Below are 20,507 nucleotides of genomic sequence, written 5' to 3'. Positions count from 1 at the left end.
GTGACTTTGATTTGATACGTTACCTTTTGGGACTGTTCTTGTTTCCACGCCTGGCGTGCGCTTTCAGTAAATATACTATCATTGACTATCCACTTCCTCGTGTGGTTGGCTGGGGATCTGAATCTGCTCGGGTTCCGCGGTTATTCGTAACAGATTCAACTGGTGTGAAAACTCTTTCCTTGGCCTTTTGTTCTCTGTACATAACTTGTTTCTTTTGGGTTATTTTGCAAAGTGTCTCTAACTAGTGAGGGTTTCAGAAGATCAAAGGTGGTATGCAGATTTCACTTGAACCAAACTGTTAGTAGATGTCTTTGCGGTGAGTGTTTCAGTAGTTTAGCAGGAATTTGTGCAGTCTCTGATGCAATGTTCCTTGATGTGAAGCTTTTAATGCATGTTTCATGGTCTTTATGAACCTTTCGGCAAGGCCGTTTGTTGCAGGATGGTATGCCGCTGATTCAATTTGGCGCACTCTATTTGCTTGTAGAAAAGCATCCATCCTTCCTGTGAAACCAACTGAGGTACATTGTCAGAGACTAACTGCATTGGAGATCCAAAATGACTAAACATTTCTCAGAGTTCCTCATTGGTCTTCTGTGTGGTTGTTGACTTCATAATAGTCACTTCAGGCTACTTGGTTTGTGCATCAACAGCGACAAGAAACATTCTGTCCTCCAGCAAACTGGGGAAGTCATTGTGCACAAGTTGCCATGGCTCCTGTGGGAAATCCCAGGGGTGGAGGGGACCAAGTGGTGGATTGTTCCGAACCTTGTCAACTGATTAAGTACTTTTGGCTATTTCCCCAATCTGTGAAGTAAAAAAATGTCTAGTTTTCGACTTTGGCTTCACGACAGGACTTACATCTTATGATACCAAATCATGAGGCAGCGAGAGATGGTAATAACCATTGTATGGTCCAAGGATGAACGTGAGAGGTCGGTTGTCAGTAAAAATTGTGAACCTACATCCATATAAGTACTGGTGAAACTTTATGACCCCAAACACAATGATTAGCGCTGCCCATTTCAGTTGAGCATGCTTCTGCATTGTTCAGTGTCCTTGAAGCAAAAGCAATCGTTTTTCCTCACCGTCTTGCATTACATGAGCACTTTAGGGAGAGGCGTCACAGGCTACCTGAATTGCATGTGACAAATTAAAATGTTTCTGAACCTCCAAACTTCCAAAAATCCTCCTGACAGGTCGCCGTCAACTTCCATGCTTTTTCTTCACATGGCAGGTTATGCAACGGTTTCATTAATGATGCCAAGTTTGGTATGGAACATTTATAATACTTCAATAGTCCTAAGAAAGACTTAAACTGGTTGTCAATTAGTGGCCGCGGTGCATCCACAATGACTCTGATTTTTGATAGTGCCCTGTGCAGTCCATTTGCATCAATCACGTGACCCAAATCTTCTACAGATGGCTGAAAAAGCTCACATTTAACCTTTCAAATTCTTGTAGCACTTGTTATGCTGCAATAGGAATAATGAAATAGGAATAATGATTTTGGTATTCTGAATAATGACTAGGCTAGTGCAGAAGATCTTGATTCGGCTAGGAGGAAAGTGAGGTGCTCAATGATGAAAGAGAATTGCATATGTGTCATTATTATGCAGAGATGTGTCATTATTATGTTAAGTGAAAACAAAACAATACAATGGAAAATTTTTGATTTATGGAATATATATGGAATGGAATATAGTTGATTGGCTCACTCATTCAGTGAGTTTAGAATCAGTATAGTATGCAGTCCACGGTGTCCATATAGTGTGTGACTGAACCGGCGTACAGTAGGTGTGTGTGGGTCATTGGGTGCAGCCGTCCTACCACACCGGCCAGTGAATGCACTCTGGTTCATTAGCTCTTGGGTTTAGCTCGCCATCAACAGGACCCTGGCCTGTATAAAACAGGACCAACAATATGTAACACAATTATCTAACGTTACACGTAAATCACTATGTAAAATAGTATTTCATAATATCACATTGATAAATCATTATCATTATCATCATGTACATTCAATAAAAATCATAAGGTTTTCATTAGCAGTGGTCACAAAGTTTGTCACTGCATAGGAGTATTCCATGTTAAATATTCAAAGCATCGGATACATAGGACAGACAATACATGAGAATGGGTAAACTCAGGTCCGCACCAGCTTACCGGTCGATTAAGCTATTAGCTTTAGCATTAGCACAATGTTGACTCATCAGTCCCTCCTTTGCGACAATTTATGGCGTACACAGTTACTCGTGGGAAAGGTGGAAAGCATCTGCAATGGTGGGAGCACAACAGTTTCCATTGGTGTTTGAAACGATCATCGCGGATTTATATCGGCAAAGTGCGTAACTGTGTCTGCTATGGTCCATCTCGCAACCAACTCACGAGGAAATGCCGGGCGCGGCCATGTTTAAATTGACGTACGCAGGACGTCTCGCGGTCATTGCACGAACGATCTCGCGATAGTTCAATTCGATGGTGCAATTGAATGAAAATAGGCTAGCCGCTAGATAATAGTAGGGTTACATTCTGAATCCATATTCATGCCATTTTAAGGCTCCTGGTTAAATGTCTATTTTCCCCTCAAATGTCGTTTTTTCCCTCCATCGTTACACATGGAGTTTGCCCAACGTCCACAGCTCCACTCGCCCCTTGTAGTATCCCGCCCGCAGCAACCAGCGCCATTTATCAGTTGGTACGGTCGAAGAAGCGCGGCAAAAAGCAAAACAAACTGTCTGTCGCAAACTGCAGCGTCATGTCCTCATTGCCACTTTTTGTTATATCTTTCACTTTTCTTTGCTACTTATTTCTGTGCTGTTTTTTTCTGTACTATTATTCATTAATTTGATTTAGAACTTATATGTTGTTGACAGCAATTGAAAAAGTTTAGAACTCTCAGACAGATTTTGTGACTGGGAAGAAACAAAGTAGAAATACAGTACTTTGTTGCAGTACTTAAGCATTTTTTTTATCCTTGGTACTTTTACTTCTGTTCATAATTATCTGATTATATGATAACCTATGTAACCTATGAAATTTTTATTGAATGCAGAGGGCAAATTTTTCATGGTTTTAAAACAAAATGTGTCATCCCATGTATACACATTGCGAAGCTTGTGTCTACCTGTGCCTATGTCTAATCCAATAAAATCACATCTATACCACCTGCACTGCAAAATAGCCCACCGTTCTGTTAGTCTTAATTTTAGACTCAAAAAATCATGACTACTTTTTGTAACCGAAGCAGGTGTACGAGAGAGCATGTCCCGTGTGATGTAGCTGTTTACCAAATTCAAAAACACACTGAACCTGACTTGCATGAGAACACAAATTATTTTTGGTCTCTTTTTTTAAGACTAGTGCAGTTTCTTTCATATCATCTGTATATGCACTGTTACGCCTAGACTGGCGCAATACCTCCTGTATTGGCACCAAAGATGCACATGATTTTTACGAGAGCATGGGCTCAATCAACGAAAATAGGGAACCTAGTCTTTGTTTCATATACTATATGTGGAGATTCAGTGCCATACAAAAAATGTCACCTTGACAGAGTGTTTTAACATTGATCTGACATTAATAAAAAATATCATTGAGCATGTAGTACAACCATTTACATATATCTGTAACTTGTCTTTCAAAACTGGCACTTTCCCATCGCAAATGAAAACTGCAAAAGTAATTCCAATCCACAAAGGTGGAAACAAAAATTTATTCTCAAACTACTGGCCAATATCATTGCTTGCACAATTCTCAAAAATCCTAGAAAAATTATTTTCACACAGACTTGATAATTTTATCGAGAAACACAGTCTCCTAAGTGACTACCATTACGGTTTCAGAGAAAAAAAGATCGACCACCCTGGCTGTATTGGAACTAGTAGAAGAGATTGCTACAAGCATTGATAAAAATGAATTTACGATAGAGATTTTTATTGACCTAAAAAAAGCTTTTGACACTATTGATAATAAGATATTAATGGACAAACTAGCAAGGTATGGTATACAAGGTGTGGCATATTATTGGATAAAGCGTTACCTACATGATAGGAATCAGAATGTTCATTTCAATAATGGAAAATCAGATTTACCGAAAATAACTTAAGGCGTCCCCCAAGGGTCTATACTTGGTCCTAAACTATTTACATTATAGATTAACGACATCTGTTGTGCTTGTAAAATGTTTAAAAAAGTACTCTGTGCAGATGACACTACTTTATGTTGCTTGGGGAAAGATCTCAAACAGCTACTGGATACTGTGGAAAACAAATACATTAAAGAACTGGGTTGATGCAAACAAATTATATTTGAATTTAACCAAGACAAAATGTATTATTTTTGGTACTAGGCAATGGAAAATCCACAGTGCTTATGATCTAAGGGACACCGGTGATTTAGAAAAATTGAAAATAAGAACAAATATAAAGCAAATGTGTGTATCTGTTAAAGGTGTCAATTTCTGGAATGGATATGAAACCAAACTGAAAACAAGCACATCTATGTCTGTGTTCAAAAACAGCTTTAAAAATATTGTATTGGAAAAATACAAAGATTATGAATGAACAGAATCAGATCTTGTGTAAAAAAATTGTTACATGTGAAAAATATGATATACAGTATGTTTGTGTTAGTATTTATGCATATATGTTTATGCATCTTCCATATATTTATACAAAAGTCAAAGTCAAAGTTTGCTTTATTGTCAATTCTACCAATGTGCAAGGACAGGCAGAGAATTGAAATTACGTGACTCTCTAACCTTAGTGGCAAATAAAAATGAGCTAAAAAAAAAAGTAAATATATATAAAAATAGACAACTGTAAAATCTGACAATATCTATGAACAAAACACAAAATAAAAACAGGTGTGCATGGTTGTGCAAAAAGGGATGGTTATATAAAATGACTAGATGACTATTTATAAATGACTGTTATAAGTGACTATAAAGTACCTGTTATAAAGTGCCTATTGTAAAGTGACTGTGAGTAAAGTGACTGTTGCTTATGAAATGGAGTGGGACTGGGAAGTCAGAGTCCAGGTGGAGTGGATGTGAGGAGCGAGGGCAGAGCAGGGAGAGAGTTGAGCATCCTGACAGCCTGGTGGATGAAGCTGTCCCTTAGTCTGCTTGTTCGGGCTCGCAGACTCCGCAGTCTCCTGCCTGATGGCAGCAGGCTGAAGAGGCTGTGTGACGGATGGGTGGAGTCTCTCGCGATGCAGAGGGCTTTGCGGGTGAGGTGAGAGGTGTACAGCTCTCCGAGAGAAGGGAGAGAGGTACCAATGATCTTTTCAGCGGCTCTCACCATGCGTTGGAGGACTTTCTTACAGGAGCTGGAGCAGGCTCCGTACCACACGGTGATGCCGCTTGTCAGGATGCTCTCAATGGTGCCTCTGTAGAAGGTCCGCATGATGTGGGCCGGGGTCCTGGCTCTCCTCAATTTGCGGAGGAAGTAGAGGCGCTGGTTGGCTTTCTTTGCCAGTGATGCGGTGTTGGTGGTCCAGGAGAGGTCCTCAGTGACATGCACCCCCAGAAACTTGGTGCTGCTCACCCTCTCGACCACAGCACCGTTGATGGTCAGGGGCGCATGCTGAGGGCGTGTTCTCCTGAAGTCCACAACAATCTCTTTCGTCTTCTCTATGTTTAGAGAGAGATTGTTGCGGTCACACCACAGGGCCAGGCGGCTCACCTCGCTCCGATAGATGGTCTCGTCGTCGTTGCTGATGAGGCCCGCCACAGTTGTGTCATCAGCGAACTTGACGAGGAGATTGGAGCTGTGCAGAGCTGTGCAGTCGTGGGTCAGCAGAGTGAAGAGGAGGGGGCTTAACACACATCCTTGGGGTGCCCCAGTGTTCAATATGGTCGTACTGGATGTGTTTTTGCCGACCCGGACTGCCTGAGGTCTCCCAGTCAGGAAGTCCAGCAGCCAGTTGCAGAGTGATGTGTTGATCCCCAGCTGGTCCAGTTTAATGATGAGCTGTTGGGGGATGATTGTGTTGAAGGCTGAACTGAAGTCGATGAACAGCATTCTGACGTAGGAATTCTTATTGTCCAGATGGGTGAGGGCTGAGTGGAGGGTGGTGGTGATGGCGTCGTCAGTCGAGCGATTCGACCGATACGCGAACTGGAAGGGGTCCATGGAGGGTGGGAGGACAGTTTTGATGTGTTTCAGCACTAGCCGTTCAAAGCACTTCATGAGGATGGGAGTGAGTGCTACCGGACGGTAGTCGTTGAAACTTGAGGGTGATGACTTCTTCGGGACCAGGATGATAGTGGTGGTCTTGAAGCAGGTGGGAACAACAGCTTGGCTCAGGGAGATGTTAAAAATGTCTGTGAAGACATCTGTGAGCTCTCCAGCACAGTCCTTCAGAACACGTCCCGGGATGTTATCAGGACCAGAGGCTTTGCGGGCGTTGACTCTGCTAAATGTCCTTCTCACGGCGTCAGGGGACAGTGTTAACACCTGTTCGCCAGGAGGAGGTGATGTTTTCTGTGCCGACGTGTTGTTTAGTGCCTCAAAGCGAGCGAAGAAGTCATTTAGAAGATTTAGCAGAGAAGTGGAGCTGTCACAACTCTGTGATGGGGGCTTGTAGTCCGTGATCATCTGTATCCCCCGCCACAGGCTCCGTGCATCCCTGCTTTCGCTGAAGTGATGAGCTATCCTCCTGGAGTACTGCTTCTTGGCCTCTCTGATTCCACGTGACAGGTTAGCCCTAGCTCTCCTCAGGCCTTCCTCGTCCCCTCCCCTGAAGACAGCATTACGAGCCTTCAGCAGCCTGTGGACCTCTCCTGTCAGCCATGGTTTCTGATTGGCCCGAACAGAGATGGTCTTTGTCACTGTCACATCGTCAATACATTTTGTGATGTAAGCAGTGACAACGTCAGTGTACTCCTGGAGGTCCGTGGTGTTGTTGTAAGTGTAAGCATATATAGTCATATGGAAATACAACTGCATGAATGAACTACATTAGCTTATTTATATGAATGTTTTTGTGATGTGAAACAATATATTAATATCTCAGTAAATAGAATCCAAGGAGTAGGACTAGATAAGTTCTAAACTTCTTCCTACTTCCTTTTGAAGATATCTAGCAATTCTCTTATTTGCTTCCTTTTGTGTTTTTTGTTTGCGTTCACATTTTATTTTATTGTGCTTGTTATATATATATATATATATATATATATATATATATATAATGTTCAATAAAAAAATCAATCAATCAAAAGCTGCTCTGGAATTTAGATCAGGGAACACCAAACCTTTATAAGCCAAATGTTAGCTTAGCACTTAGTAATGATTTATGCTATTCACAGATGAATTGAGCCTATTGAATGGCTCTTAAATATGAACAGTGGATTTGAGATTTTGTACAGTACCTTTAATCCTATGTTATTGTCATTTGTTATTATTATTCACTAACATTAAAATATTTGAAGCCATAGATAAAGGTAATGATTCCCACATTAATTAGGAAACAGATAAATACCAATGTTAATAACTACAGTATTTCAATAAATCTGTCAGTTTACATTTTCAAATGACAACATAGACAATCTTCCAAAACAATCGAAATATCCCACCCCTGCTGAGCTTTTTTTGGATCAGGCCCAAGTGGTTGGTGGTGCCATTGGACACCTGGGTTGGTGACTCCTGACTTAGATACTCATTCATTGTTATCCACATGTGTGTTTTTTTCTTTTATTATGGCCAACTGTGTATTACCAACTATGAGTTAAATGGCCAACTCCACTTTTTTATGCATTAGAAGGAAAAAGACTGCACACATTGATCAGCGCCCTGTTCTCCAGCATGCTTGAAAAGAATTCCATCATGCATTATCTAGAGCTTATATCCATCTATTATCTACGGCTTATCGGGGACGGGTCTTGGGGGCAGCACATTTATTAAGGAAGCCCAGACTTCCCTTTTCCCAGCCAAGTCTTGGTGAGACATGCCAGGAACACCTCGCGTGGGAGTTATCCAGGTGGCATCCCAACCAGTTGCCCAAGCCATTTCAATTGTTTCCTCTCAACGCGGAGGAGCTAGGGCTCGAGTCTGAGCCCCTACCGAATGACCGAGCTTCTCAACCTATCGCACAAGGGAGGACCTAGGCACCCTGCAGAGGCAACCTATTTCAGTAGCTTGTATCCAGGATCGCCCTGCGATTGGCTGGCAACCAGTTCAGGGTGTCCCCCACCTACTGCCCGAAGCCAGCTGAGATAGGCGCCAGCAAGCCTCCGACCCCTGTGGGGATAAGCGGCTCTAGAAAATGGATGGATGGATGGATGGATATCCAGGATCTTATTTTTTCGAGAGTACCTCACAGCTCCATATACTTGAACTCATCCAGCCATTTGGGACAAGATCTCATCCCTGACCCGGAATGGGCACTCTACCCTATTCGGATGAGGATCAGCATCTCATACCGCATACCGAGTGCTCTTTACCAATCAAAATAAGCCTGCAATGGCAAAAATATGGTGGTTTGTAGAAGAAAAAGTAAAAAGGAAATATGCAAAGTCGTTGAAAAATGGAGCAATAAGAAAAGCTTACATTTGAAGACACTGTAATAAGTTGCATGTTCCAGGTGAGTTTTGTATTGGCTAGTAATGTAAATTGCCTCCCAAACTGTATAAAAAAAGTACATAACAGAACAAAGAAACCTGTGTTTAGACTATCTCACCCACGAGGAAGTTTATGTTGCTGTTTTTTTTTTCAATGTATTTCCATCATGCCTGTAACACGTGAATTTACCTAAATAATTTCATTAACTGATTGATGACTCTTTAGTACAGGGTTGCCCCAAAATCTACTTTTCCAAACAAAGTATTGATCTGTTTATTTGTCTGACTGATTGCCTGACATGTGTCAGACCTGTGTTAAAATCTGTGTGATGATTCGAATGGCAACACCGATGCCACCATATTGCTCAATTCAGCTGCCAAATGGCAATTTCTGGGTAGAAACTGCAGAGTTAGATCACCAAATGATTCCTGAGCGCGACACCATCCTTCTGTACTCCCTCATTGGACAGATTGAATATCGAGAAAAAAAATTACCAAACGTGTGAAAATCAGTGGAAATTTATCCTTTAACTTTAACCCTTGTCTGTCATTGCCTTTTTTGAAGGGAGACACTACAGTTTAAATTTTTACCAACTTATTTTTGCTTCTAAATAATAAACTGAAACATTAATAACTTGAATCAGATTACCATATGGGTTAGTTAAAATATTAGATTATTATCTCCTCAAATTAGTTGCCAGTATTGGCTTGTGTGTTAATGCCTTACCAGTTACTGTTATCACTGACCATAGGATGCAGTACATCCAGTATTTGTTTGGAGAGCATATACATTATCTTACACTCTATGATGCTAAAAAAAATGTTTGGAAACAGAAGAAAATTTAGTGTTCCAGTAAGTTTCCTGTTGTAAGGGGTACAATTGAAGGTTGTGCCCTTGTGACAGGCCATTGGCACTTAACAGGCAAAAACTCGTAACTTAGTAACTCTTTTTTTCTGACCATGTAAGCACAGGTTATGAGTAAACTATTGCAGCTGTATAAATAAGGGCATCATATCTGTACAGCAAATACAATAATAAAAATGTAAAAAATGAGCGTAAATAAAACTAGTATATAAATACATCTTACCTTGTATTTCCATTTTGTTTCAGCCTTGTTTTTATTCCGCTTGCTTGTTCCCAACTTTTGCACATTATTTTTTTGGAAGGTTTCCTTTTCTGACACTGTGACAATATTCTTCACACCCTGGAATAAATGAAAATACTTACTATATAATAAAAACTCTCTTGTAGGTAAATGAGACAAAGAACAGTAAAGCACAACTGCTAACTATACTTCAAAAAAATTTTAACAACGCCAGCTTCTGAATATTCCCTTCACTCATTGTGAGAGCACAATTTCATACAGCTTTGTATTAGTGTATCAGTAATAATAATCATCAATAATCAAAAACAAAATTACACAGTGATTGGCATATTTGAGTATGTTGACATTTTACTTTCAATTTTATCTTTAGGATACATTTTTATCACACGTTTTCCCTGAAAACATTTAAAACTTCCAGAGATGTAAAACATTTTGTCACCTACAAAAAGGAGTCAAAATATCTATACTCGCGGACATTCATGACAGAAATAGATCACTATATATTTTGCGGGCCAAAGGCTTGAACACACTTCTTTCAATTTTTTAATGATGATCACTCATTGTTCTTTATTTGTTTGAATGGATCATTCCATAATAAGAATTATAACAGTTGCCCATAATACGGGTTTTAACAGTTACCCAATAGGACTGACTGGTGCGTGTGTATTGACCTAATCTTTGCAAAATACAACTGATGGTTCCAACCCCACTTACTGTATGAAGCAAAATAATTGACTAATTATCCATAAAAAGCCATGCCGTTATAGTAAACAACATTTCATGTGACTACCTATTTATATAGGAAGAGCAGACCCAAGAGCATGTGCAGTTTGAGTCAGTACTGTCTTTATTTATATTCAAGGCAGGAAATGCTGGCTTGCACTTATTGGCAGAGGAGCAGGAGGCTCATAGACTGAATAAGGCTGGGACAGATGGTTTGGTAGTGTTGACTGATGGAAACATGGACTGTCAGGTAGAATCAGTCTCTTTACCAAGGCAGCAGAGAGGCAGGCAAGAGTGGTCGGAGAGGAGGCAAATGGTCAGGCACAGGAAGGGTCGACAGACGAGCAGGCAGACGAGGGTAGTTGCTGGAATGCTTAGCAAGACAATGTGGCGAGTACTGAAAGGAAGAGGCAGGGTTTTATGCAGTGCAGGGTAATTGGTCGCAGCTGGTGGTAGTTGGGACTGGTTGACTGGAATGTGGTTGAACTCCCTTGTGAGAAAGTGAGTTAAGTGGCTGGTCTGACAGGCTGTGACGGAATCCCCCCCTGAAGGACAGCCCCTGACGTCCCCAAAAGAACCATCAGGTGGGACGGAAGGCTGACAGTCCGGGTACCTCAACGGGCGGGAGGCCAGGCAGCATGCTGGGCGGCTCAACGAGACGTGGACAACATGGAAGGCTGATCTGAGTGAAGGCAATGGAAGTCAGCAACCAATGTAGGATCCAATACCTGCCGGGATGACATCCAGGACTGCTCCTCAGGCCTATACCATTCCCAATCTAACAGGTACAAGAAGTCTCTACCCTGGTGACCGTGAAAGCCGGGGCTCCATCTATTAGATGAGGAGGAGGTGGCGAGATAGCAGAGACCAGGAGGCTCACAACCGCAGACTTGAGCCGAGAAATATGGAAGATCGGGTGGACCCACATGAAGCGAGGTAGAACGAGGCGCACTCTGGGTTTACCACCCTCTCGATGGGAAAGGGCCCAATGAGGCAGCTTGTTGGAGAGGCAGAACCCGGGTTGACAACTAGACTTTCTGCCTCACCAAGTAGGCCAGAGTTGGGGTGTGCTGCCTGTTGGCAGTTCAGGTGTATTGTTCACCGCGCACAGCAGAGCCGAACAAGTACGAGCCCAGGTCGCCAGCACAGCCAGGCAAAGGTGAGGTCTGAGGTGCAGGAGGCATCTTTGTCTAGAACCAGGCACAATGAGGGTTGATAGCTTTATATGCATTTAAAAGGAGAGATGCCAGTATCGAAGAGTCAAAGAGTTCAGACCACAGGAGCTGGGTGGACCAGAAGGATGGGTCTTGTGAAGCCAAGTGCCTTAGGGCAGTCAGGCAGTAGACTCTCTCGTCAATCTCCCATGCCAATGATGCATGGAAGAGGCAGGCTCCTTGCTTGCACTGTTCTCTCCTGGAAAGTTCCTGGAAACTGCCTGATGAGGGCATCTAGCTTAACATTACGGATCTAGTATGACAGGAGGGAGTGAAGTTGAAAATAGTAAAGAACAGTGCCCAAAAGGCTTGAGTTTAGGCTTTTGGCTGACCAGATGTATTCCAAGTTTTTGTGGTTAGTCTACATGAGGAAAAGTAGCTTGGTCCCCTCTAACTGTGCTTCCACTCCAGGGCAACGTTGACTGCTAGCAGTTTGTGGTTCCCAATGTCATAGTTTCTCTATGTGGGGGAGAGGTGACAGGATAAGAAAGTGAATAGGTGAAGCTTCTTGCCTTTCAGAAACCGCTGAGACAGGACAGCCCCAACCCCAGTATCAGGCATACACTTGTATGACAAACTTATGCTCATGATAAGGCATCTGAATGATGGGGGCTTAAGTGCAGCGGTTCATTAAGCGTCCAAAATGTGTCTTCAGCTGTAGGTGACCTTGGGGCTGGTGAGCAATGTGTGTGCCACTGCCATCGCGCACTGTAATTTCTAATATAGCGTCTGTAAAAGTTGTCAAATCTGAGGAAACGTTAGAGCTGTGTCCTGGTCTCGGGCACAGGCCAGGATACTCATGAAGTCCTTGGAAATAATGTACCCCAGGAGTGAGATCGATGAAATGTTGAACTTACATTCCTTTGCTTTGGCGTGCTAAGTGTTCTCCAGCAGAGGTTGCAGAACTCTGTAGACAACCCTCTTCCAGTGTTCAGGAGAATACTAGGATGTCATTAAGATGGACAAAGACAAAACATTATAGACATCATTTACAAAGCTTGAGGAGGAGCGTGAGGAGGAAGAGGTTCGCAGACTGAATTAAGCCAGGGCAGATGGTTTGGTAAGGATGACCTGATGGCAGTGTAGACAGACAGGTGGTCCCAATCTCCTTACCAAGGCATCAGGCGGGCGGGTGGGTGGTTGAGGACACGCAGGGTCAAGGCACATGCACAAAGTGGCAGGGTCAATACATGAGCACGTCTGAATAGTCAGCACTCAGGCGGGTGGTTGTTGCTGGAATGCTTGGCATGTGGTCACAAGAGAATCTGGGAGAGTACTGACAGGAAGAGCGGGGTTCTATGCAGTGCAGGGTAATCTCCAGGCCTGGCTTCAGAGGGGGGTGCTGGTGACTCGTGTCCGGGCAAGGGAAAACCAGATCTAAGCATTTTGTTCATCATAAAGGTTTGCTATATAAATGGGCGGCACAGTGACAGGGTGGTTAGCACCTCTTCCTCACTGCTCAAAGTCCCGAGTTCAATTCCAGCTCGTGCTGGCCTTCCTGTGTGGATGTTTGCATGTTCTCCTTGAGCCCATGTGCATTCCCTCCAGGCACTCTGGCCTCCGTCCACATACCAAAAACATAAAAAAGTTTCAATTTTTGGGGTCAGCCTGAAAGTATAAACAGTGATGCCTCGTTTTTTGTGATTAATGGGGACCGAAAACTTTCCACCCACCCTGCAATAAGTGAAAAACTGAAAATATTACTACAGTACACATATTTACTGAAATTACCTTCACTTATCACACCTTATACTGTAACCGTACTTTTATGCCTTTCTTTACATGTCTTGCTGTATGTAGTCGGGATCGCGATAGGCCCAGTTGCTCAGATGTCTAACTAAGAGCAGGTAGCAATTGACCAATGAGGGCACGAGTTGGAACCCACTTCCACTCAGAAATTAAAATTGACTCCTCATTGGTATCTAAGTCTTGTAGGTGTGCTGCTTGACGTTAATGACAAATTGTTCGGTCAGTCAGGCGAGAACAGCAATCCTTTATTTTTTTTATTTATATATTTTTTTTGGGGGGGGGGGTCATAGGTGATTCTCTTACCTTTTGGAATAAAGACGCGGGTGGTTTGTGAGATTTAAGAGGAGGGCTTGTATTCATTCTGTGCTACGACATGGGAAAGCTGACATCGCTAATATGCTAAAGCGCTAACGCTCAACACTTCCCGTAAAGCGCTGAGAGAGATCCTTTCGGTGATGTGGATGCAAAAGCCTGGGTAACGAGACAGGTTTTTTTGTGGAGTGGGTTCATCTCACTTTCGGCCCATTTGCATCCATTGTTGCATCAATCTAATCTGATGAAAATTAGAATTTCAATGTTTTGCGTGTGTGTGTTTTAATTAGGTGGAATTAAAGCTACCCTTTTTTTCAAATAAAAAATTGATGAAAATTAAAGTTTTAAAATTTTCAGGTTTTTTAAATTAGAGTTCAAGTGAAAATAAAGCTTCTGTTTACATAAATTTTGTTTAAACTGATGAAAATTAAAGTTTCAATGTTTTCAATTTTTTTAGTCAAATCAAGTTTATGTGCAATTAAAAATTTTGTTTACAGCCATTTTTTCTGTCATTTGCCTGACATCTCAATTTTTGAAAGGTAAGGTAAAATATATATTTTGCCCATAACTTGATGATGGGGAAACATCTTTTTCCTCCTGAAAGTAGACAATTTGAGAACAACTGCAGAGCAGAGCTTGAGGCTTGCAGGTGCATGGAGGATCTAAACTAACTTTTTTTTTAAATACAGTCTAAAACACATACAACAACACAGCATGAAGACTTTACAATTTTTTTTTGTTTTTTTATATGAAATTAATTTTTTAAATTTGAAAAGTGGGGACGCTATTTCGCAGGGGGCTTCTGGTCCCCATTAACCATGAAAAACGAGGGATCACATATATACATACCTAAACCTGTACCCTTTTAAACATAAAAGGAAAAAAAGCATCTAAATCAACTTTCAACAACTGCTAATTTTTTTTACAGCATTTATACGGGTTACAGCACGGGTTCAAACAGAAAAAAGAAGTGCATCAAAGTGTCTGAAATTTAAAAAAAAAAAAAGGATGACATTTCTTATTTTATTGCAATTACACTTCACATAACAAAAACAAAGCCTTTTCCCCGGGGTCATCCACGCCACCCCCCGGCATCACCTGGCCCCCCAGGGGGGGCGCGTCCCACTAATTGAGAAGCACCGGTTTAGATCATTGTGGGTACCCAGTAAGGGAATTAGAATGAAAACAGAAGCATGCTTATGTATTGGAATTGATATAGTAATATTTCACATCAAACATGAAAAACACTCATGCATCATCAATTCTGAAAAAAATGAAACATTTTGAATTATGAAATTTTGTAAATAAGAAGTTATTTAACAAAGTAGAACTGCCTAAAGCTTTATTTATTTTTAGAGTTGCAATATTAATGGTTTGTCGTCTTATTAGAAAATCAATAATCACTCCAAGTTCTACCATTTTATATATATATATATATATATATATATATATATATATATATATATATATATATATTGTGGCATCACAAGGGGACCGGTAGCATACGAGCAGTTCGAGTTATGAGCGTAGCCGCTGAACGGATTAAGTTCGTAACACGGGGGCTAGAAGGGGGGATCTGCGGCCAGGTTATTTTATAGCGAGCTACTGAGACGCACTATAGCTAGCAGCTGACTACAAACACTGTCTACTAAGTCTACTAATGACATATTTTCAAAAACATCAACTACACATAGAAATTGTATGAGAAGAACGAGAGAGTACTATGAGAGTATTTATGAGAATAACAGAATTTAAGATTATTTTTGGAGAAATCTCAAATTTTACATTTTTGTCTATCATTCAAATCTAATCTATGCGGTATACTACAGATTTTACAACACCACATCCCACACACACACACATACACAAAGCTGTGTTGAACCAAATGCATTCTTACCCTAATTTTTAAGACCTTTTTTTATTTCTATACCAGAAGCGAAGCGTACCACATTTGTCCATGTGTCTGCTGTCTTTTTTACATAATCATCAAATGCCATTGAATATGCTTACCTTTGTTGGTTGGTCCATCACACTCAAGATATTCTTTGCGCAGGATTCCATAGCTTTGAAACTAGAGGGTTTAGTTTAGGGTGAATCTTGTAAATTTTTCATTTTCTTCTTATGCCTTTTAATGTTTTTGGGGATTTTAGATCCTTGGGAATCTTTGGGGATTTAGGTGGTCTTTGGGGTTTAGCGGTGTAGAAGGCTTTCTTTCTGAAGATCTCTAAACTTTGTGAGGGGACCTGAGCCAGTGAAACAGAATCTTCAGGATCAGATTGGGGTGATGCCTGGCCCTCAATGGGCAACTCATTATTAATCGCTTTAGTCAAAATCTATAGACAGAAAGAGGGCAGCAACTGCATAATCTTGAAATTCACTTCCAGGACATTACCATTTTTAAGGTCATTATTTAATTTGGTTTCAACAAGATGGTTGAATTATCATTTCCTCCATAAGCAAATGCATCTTTAAGGAACTACACAATTACAAGTTAGGTATTATCATTCAGTGCATGTTTTGTATTGCTTCATAAAAACTTGTATTATTTATCTCCCCAAAACTCTATGTGTTTCAGAGACTTTCAGTGGTCACGGAGGCTGTTGAAGACAACCCTGGAGCCAATTTCACAAGTGATCATTATATGTTACATATTCCAAGGAGATGCCCTTTACCAGCTGTAGTTCTGCACAGGGCTGAACCCACTTCAGACAATAACTAAGAGGGCCTTCAGATACTGGTTCAAAAGCAGAACAAGAATCAAACCCCTCCTCAAATTGGATGACATCAAGCTGAGACGAATATGAAATAGATTCCCTGATGCACCTCAAAAGCAATTACATTTGAATGTCCTTCGAATTGTATAAGTGTGGGCGAATAATATGAAGGCCCGGGAGGGTAATCATAACCGAGGCAATTGAACGACCTGAATGTAACATTGCAGACAAACAGGACAGCAACACGTACCATAGAATTCCACAGGCAAATAGCAATCATGAGGGGGCATCACGGAGGGCAGCCGTGGCCAAATACATAAGGCGGGTAAGGCCAATCCTGAATAGTCAACTGAACAGTAAGAATAGGTTCCATGCCATAAACACATATGCATTGCCAAGAATCAGATACCTTGCTGGCATAGCTCCATGGCCCCTGGAAAGATGAAAGCAACTAATACAGAGAAGAAAGGTCCTGAAAATGCACCAAGGGCTCTATCACACATAACCACCAGGCTACCACAGACCAGGTGGAAGGAGTTGTGTTCCAACATTTGTCCAAATATGGATTGAAGGTCCCAGAATCAAGATGGCAGGCACCTCCCTATGGTCGCGGAACCCATCCAGACCAATTGGTGATAGCCAGCCAGCCAGCCTGATGTAGCAGTGATGGATAAACATCAGAAGACAGCAGTTGTGATAGCTGTTGTGGCAGCAACAAGTGGTAGCAACATCAACAGCAACAGCAAAAAAAAAAAAAAAACATGAAAAGCTAGAAAGGTACCAAGCACTGAAGAATGATAGAAAATGTGGAGGGTAAAGACAGCGGAATCAGTAGTGATACCCGATCTGGATGCAGGCTCCAGCAGATACCTGGAAAAAGATCTGATGTCTCCATACAGAAGAGTTCAATTCTAGGAAGTGCTGAGATCCTGCGCAGAACCCTTAAGCTCCCTCCCAGGTAGAGGACCCGAGCTTGAAGGATAAAGCGCGCCCAGGAAGGGCAATTTATTAATACTTTGTGTTCATTTACCACTTCATGCTCACCTTTGCAGGAGTGAGAGCAAACTGGAGCGGGAGCCTGAAAGGTGGAGCATCTACTGTGATGTTGCCTCTGTTTTGGTCTGAGAAAGAGATGAGCCCAAAGGTGAAGCTTTTGATGTACCAGTCAATCAGTGTTCTATGGTCACAAGCTGTGGGTTTGAACTGAAAAAACAACATCACTGATAAAGCGTTTGAAGTTAGTTTTCTTCGCAGGGTGTCCAGGCTATCCATTAGATATAGGGTGAGAAGCTTAACCATTTGGGACGGACTCAGACTAGCGCTGCTGCTACACCACGTTGAGCAGAGCTGGCTGAATTGGCTCGGGCATCTTATCAGAATGCTTCCTGGATGCTGGTGAGGTATTCTAGGCATGTTCCAATGAGGGGAAACTCTTATAACAACCCAGGACAGACTGGATAAAGCATGTCTCTCGGCTGGCCTGGGAATAGCTTAGGATCAACCCTAATGAGCTTGACAAAATGGATATTTTTTTAGATGCATATTTTAAATGCTGCTGTGGACTGAAGGAATCTAGAAAAAAGCTTCTTGCCTTAAACTAGTTCCTAGCGTGTTCGTTTTTGTTGAAAGATCGCCCATACCACCACATAGTGAAACAATTGATTTAATCCAGACAGAGTGGGAAAGTACACGAGGCCTCGGGCCAGTCCTGCCATGGGTCGGAGCAGAAAATGGCAACGTTTCACCTTCAACATTCAGTTCTTATACCCTTTTGGGGCATCTAGTCCCACTGTGGAATGCAAGTGTGTGTGTGTGTGTGTGCGTGCACGTGCGTGCGTGCCTGTCGGTGTGTGCGTGTGTGTGTGCGTGCGTGGGGGTCTGTTTGCGTGGGGATGGTGTCTTCAAAAGTCTTTGTTCTGCCGGCCATTCTTTGAAGCGGGAGGAAGTCTGAGCACCATAAAACCCTGACTGATATCTTCTCTTGAAGGCCACACCTAGCCTTTTGCCCATGGTGGAATGTTGGTCGGGGGATGCCATCTGTTCCTTTTGGAGGTGCCGACTTGTCTTTATTTCCCCTGGGCCAGGACCATATCTGCTTTATACTGACATTACGTCGTCTCAATCTTTATTAGAATAACACAGTTCAACGTACACACTATTTTATTGATATATTGCATTTGAAAAATATGAATTTCCTTCAGGACTAAATGCACTTTCTGCCCAAGACAATTTTCTCTTGCGAAAAATAAAGTTGAAAAGAAGTTAGAGCTTCCCTTCTAAAGCTGCTGCCCCTGCTTCTCTAGCTTTTGTGTTCTTTTCTTTCCAAATGCTGCTATCATTTGGGATTGCTATATATATCACAATTGATGTCTTTTGATGTTTTCCACTACTGCCATGTAAGGCTGTTTGGCTATCACCAGTGTGTCAATCTGGATTTGGAAGCACTACAAGATCCAACCATCTTTGGTGTGCCATATAGATTATGGGACTTCTAATCCGTGTCTGGGATAGATGTTCCGGAACACAATTCCTGCTACCGGGTTATGCAACACCCTGCAGTGATACATTGCACAGTCTCTGGACTTGAGATCATTGTTGGTGTTGGTCTCTATCTTGTGTTTAGGGACAACTCATGCACCATGTATGATTAGCATAATTTTTTCCAACCACTGGTATGGTTTTTCAAAGTGAGCCTCCTAAAATATGATATTGGTACAAACCATTCAGTCTTTTCTTTCCATGGCAGTCTATGTGGCTCTTCAAGGCTTGAAATAAGGGGTTTTGAACCATTGTTTGCTATGCATAAATTTAGGACTTTATGCCTCATGAAAACACATGAGAATCAAACGGCCACTGATGGACCCAAAAGTTTTTCGAATGATAGGTCAATTGTGTTCAAGAGTGCAAGATTTCATTAGACATGATCCTTTTTCGTGATCTGTTTAGAAGATTTGCCATGGTTCAGACTGCACATGGTTCGTGAAATGCTTGGTAAAAAAAAGTGTGCCTTTTGCAGCTACTCAATTGGTAGATGGGAGGAGTCATCAGAATACACCTGTCGGTAATTGTCGTTAGTTCTTAAGCGGTGTAAGAGAGGAGCTGGTTGCCGGAATATTGTACCTTGCTGCCATTTCCCAGGTTTCCTCGCATGTTGCCTCAGGTACGCTCATAAGTAATTCTGGATCCCTTTAGTATTGTCTGTCAAGGAACTTTTTAAGTTAGAATAACTTTACCTCGCCTTGCTTTTGTTTGATTCCATTTAGTAGTTTTATTTCTTCTAGGCTTCTAGACCCTTTCACACTCCTCCCATCTGCCGCAGCACATTTTCAACCATTTTTTACCATTTAGAGCTGACGTCACTTTAAATTTCCACTTTTCGCTCATGTTATACGTGCTCCCTTTGTTAATAAACTAAGTTTGGATTGTTTGGATTTATCTCTGCTGTTTTGTTTGGGTCCATGATCTTAGTGTGCAAACCTAACAGAATATTCCAAACAATAAAAGGGCCCTGCAGAGACAGAGTAAATTTGTAGAGCCTTCTAACCAAGATACATTTTTGGGACATCATGAAAAGGCATTACTGGAGCTTAGGCAGGCCATTAATGTAATGAATGTCACCATGAATAACTTGGGGCTTCAATGTGAGCAAATGTGTGCCCAATTGATGACATTTAAAGCCACTCCTGGCCTTTCTACTGAGTCACCCATTACCCCTGCTGCACCCTTCAAAGATGTGTTACCCATTCGAGAACCCAACATCCCGCACCCTAACTGCTATAGTCGTGAAACTGGTGGCTGCAAACAGTTCCTTTACCAGTGTTCCTTGGTGCAACAGCACATTTCCAACCAATTTGTTGGAACGTTTTTCTCACGTTCTATGTGCTACCTTTGTTAATAATCTAAATTTGGAATGTTTAAATTTGTTTCGGCTGTTTTGTTTGGATTCTTCATCTTAGCGTGCAAACCTAACATGAATGTTGTTTCCTTCACGTTCAGTTGATCCTCACTATTGGAGGAGGTGTAGTCATGTCATGCAATCATGTAAGATGCATACATTGGAGGTTTTCAGCAACTTGGTGTGAAACGAGTCATGGTTAATGTGGGTGCCTAATACATGCAAGGACTGTTT

At 41.7% G+C, this 20,507-nt stretch overlaps 2 protein-coding genes across 17 annotated transcripts in view; one reads left to right on the top strand and one right to left on the bottom strand.

Moving 5' to 3' along the window:
• The window catches only part of phf2 (PHD finger protein 2), a 275,649-nt gene that overhangs the window by 135,605 nt on the left and 119,537 nt on the right, over positions 1-20,507 (bottom strand). For all 6 annotated transcript variants that reach the window (XR_015866616.1, XM_088423749.1, XM_088423750.1 and 3 more), the window contains one exon: positions 9,649-9,765. Coding sequence is in view for 5 of the 6 variants with exons in the window: in XM_088423749.1 (XP_088279875.1) it covers positions 9,649-9,765 (117 nt within the window). In the remaining variant the exon portion in view is untranslated. The remainder of the gene's footprint in view (positions 1-9,648; positions 9,766-20,507) is intronic.
• LOC148417576 (uncharacterized) overlaps positions 1-20,507 on the top strand; it is a 41,412-nt gene that overhangs the window by 16,882 nt on the left and 4,023 nt on the right. For 5 of the 11 annotated variants that reach the window (XR_015866617.1, XM_088423776.1, XM_088423775.1 and 2 more), the window contains 2 exons: positions 16,240-17,336; positions 17,431-17,463. Coding sequence is in view for 4 of the 11 variants with exons in the window: in XM_088423776.1 (XP_088279902.1) it covers positions 17,173-17,336; positions 17,431-17,463 (197 nt within the window). In the remaining 7 variants the exon portion in view is untranslated. Of the gene's footprint in view, positions 1-16,239; positions 17,337-17,430; positions 17,523-20,507 lie in introns of all 11 variants that reach the window. The other 6 variants (XR_015866618.1, XR_015866622.1, XR_015866620.1 and 3 more) reach the window with 3 other exon arrangements.

This window comes from Hippichthys cyanospilos, chromosome 9, assembly GCF_059441005.1.
Source record: "Hippichthys cyanospilos isolate Australia breed blue-spotted pipefish chromosome 9, RoL_Hcya_1.0, whole genome shotgun sequence".
NCBI classification, from domain to species: domain Eukaryota; kingdom Metazoa; phylum Chordata; class Actinopteri; order Syngnathiformes; family Syngnathidae; genus Hippichthys; species Hippichthys cyanospilos.
This window is presented reverse-complemented; position numbering and strand designations above follow the sequence as displayed.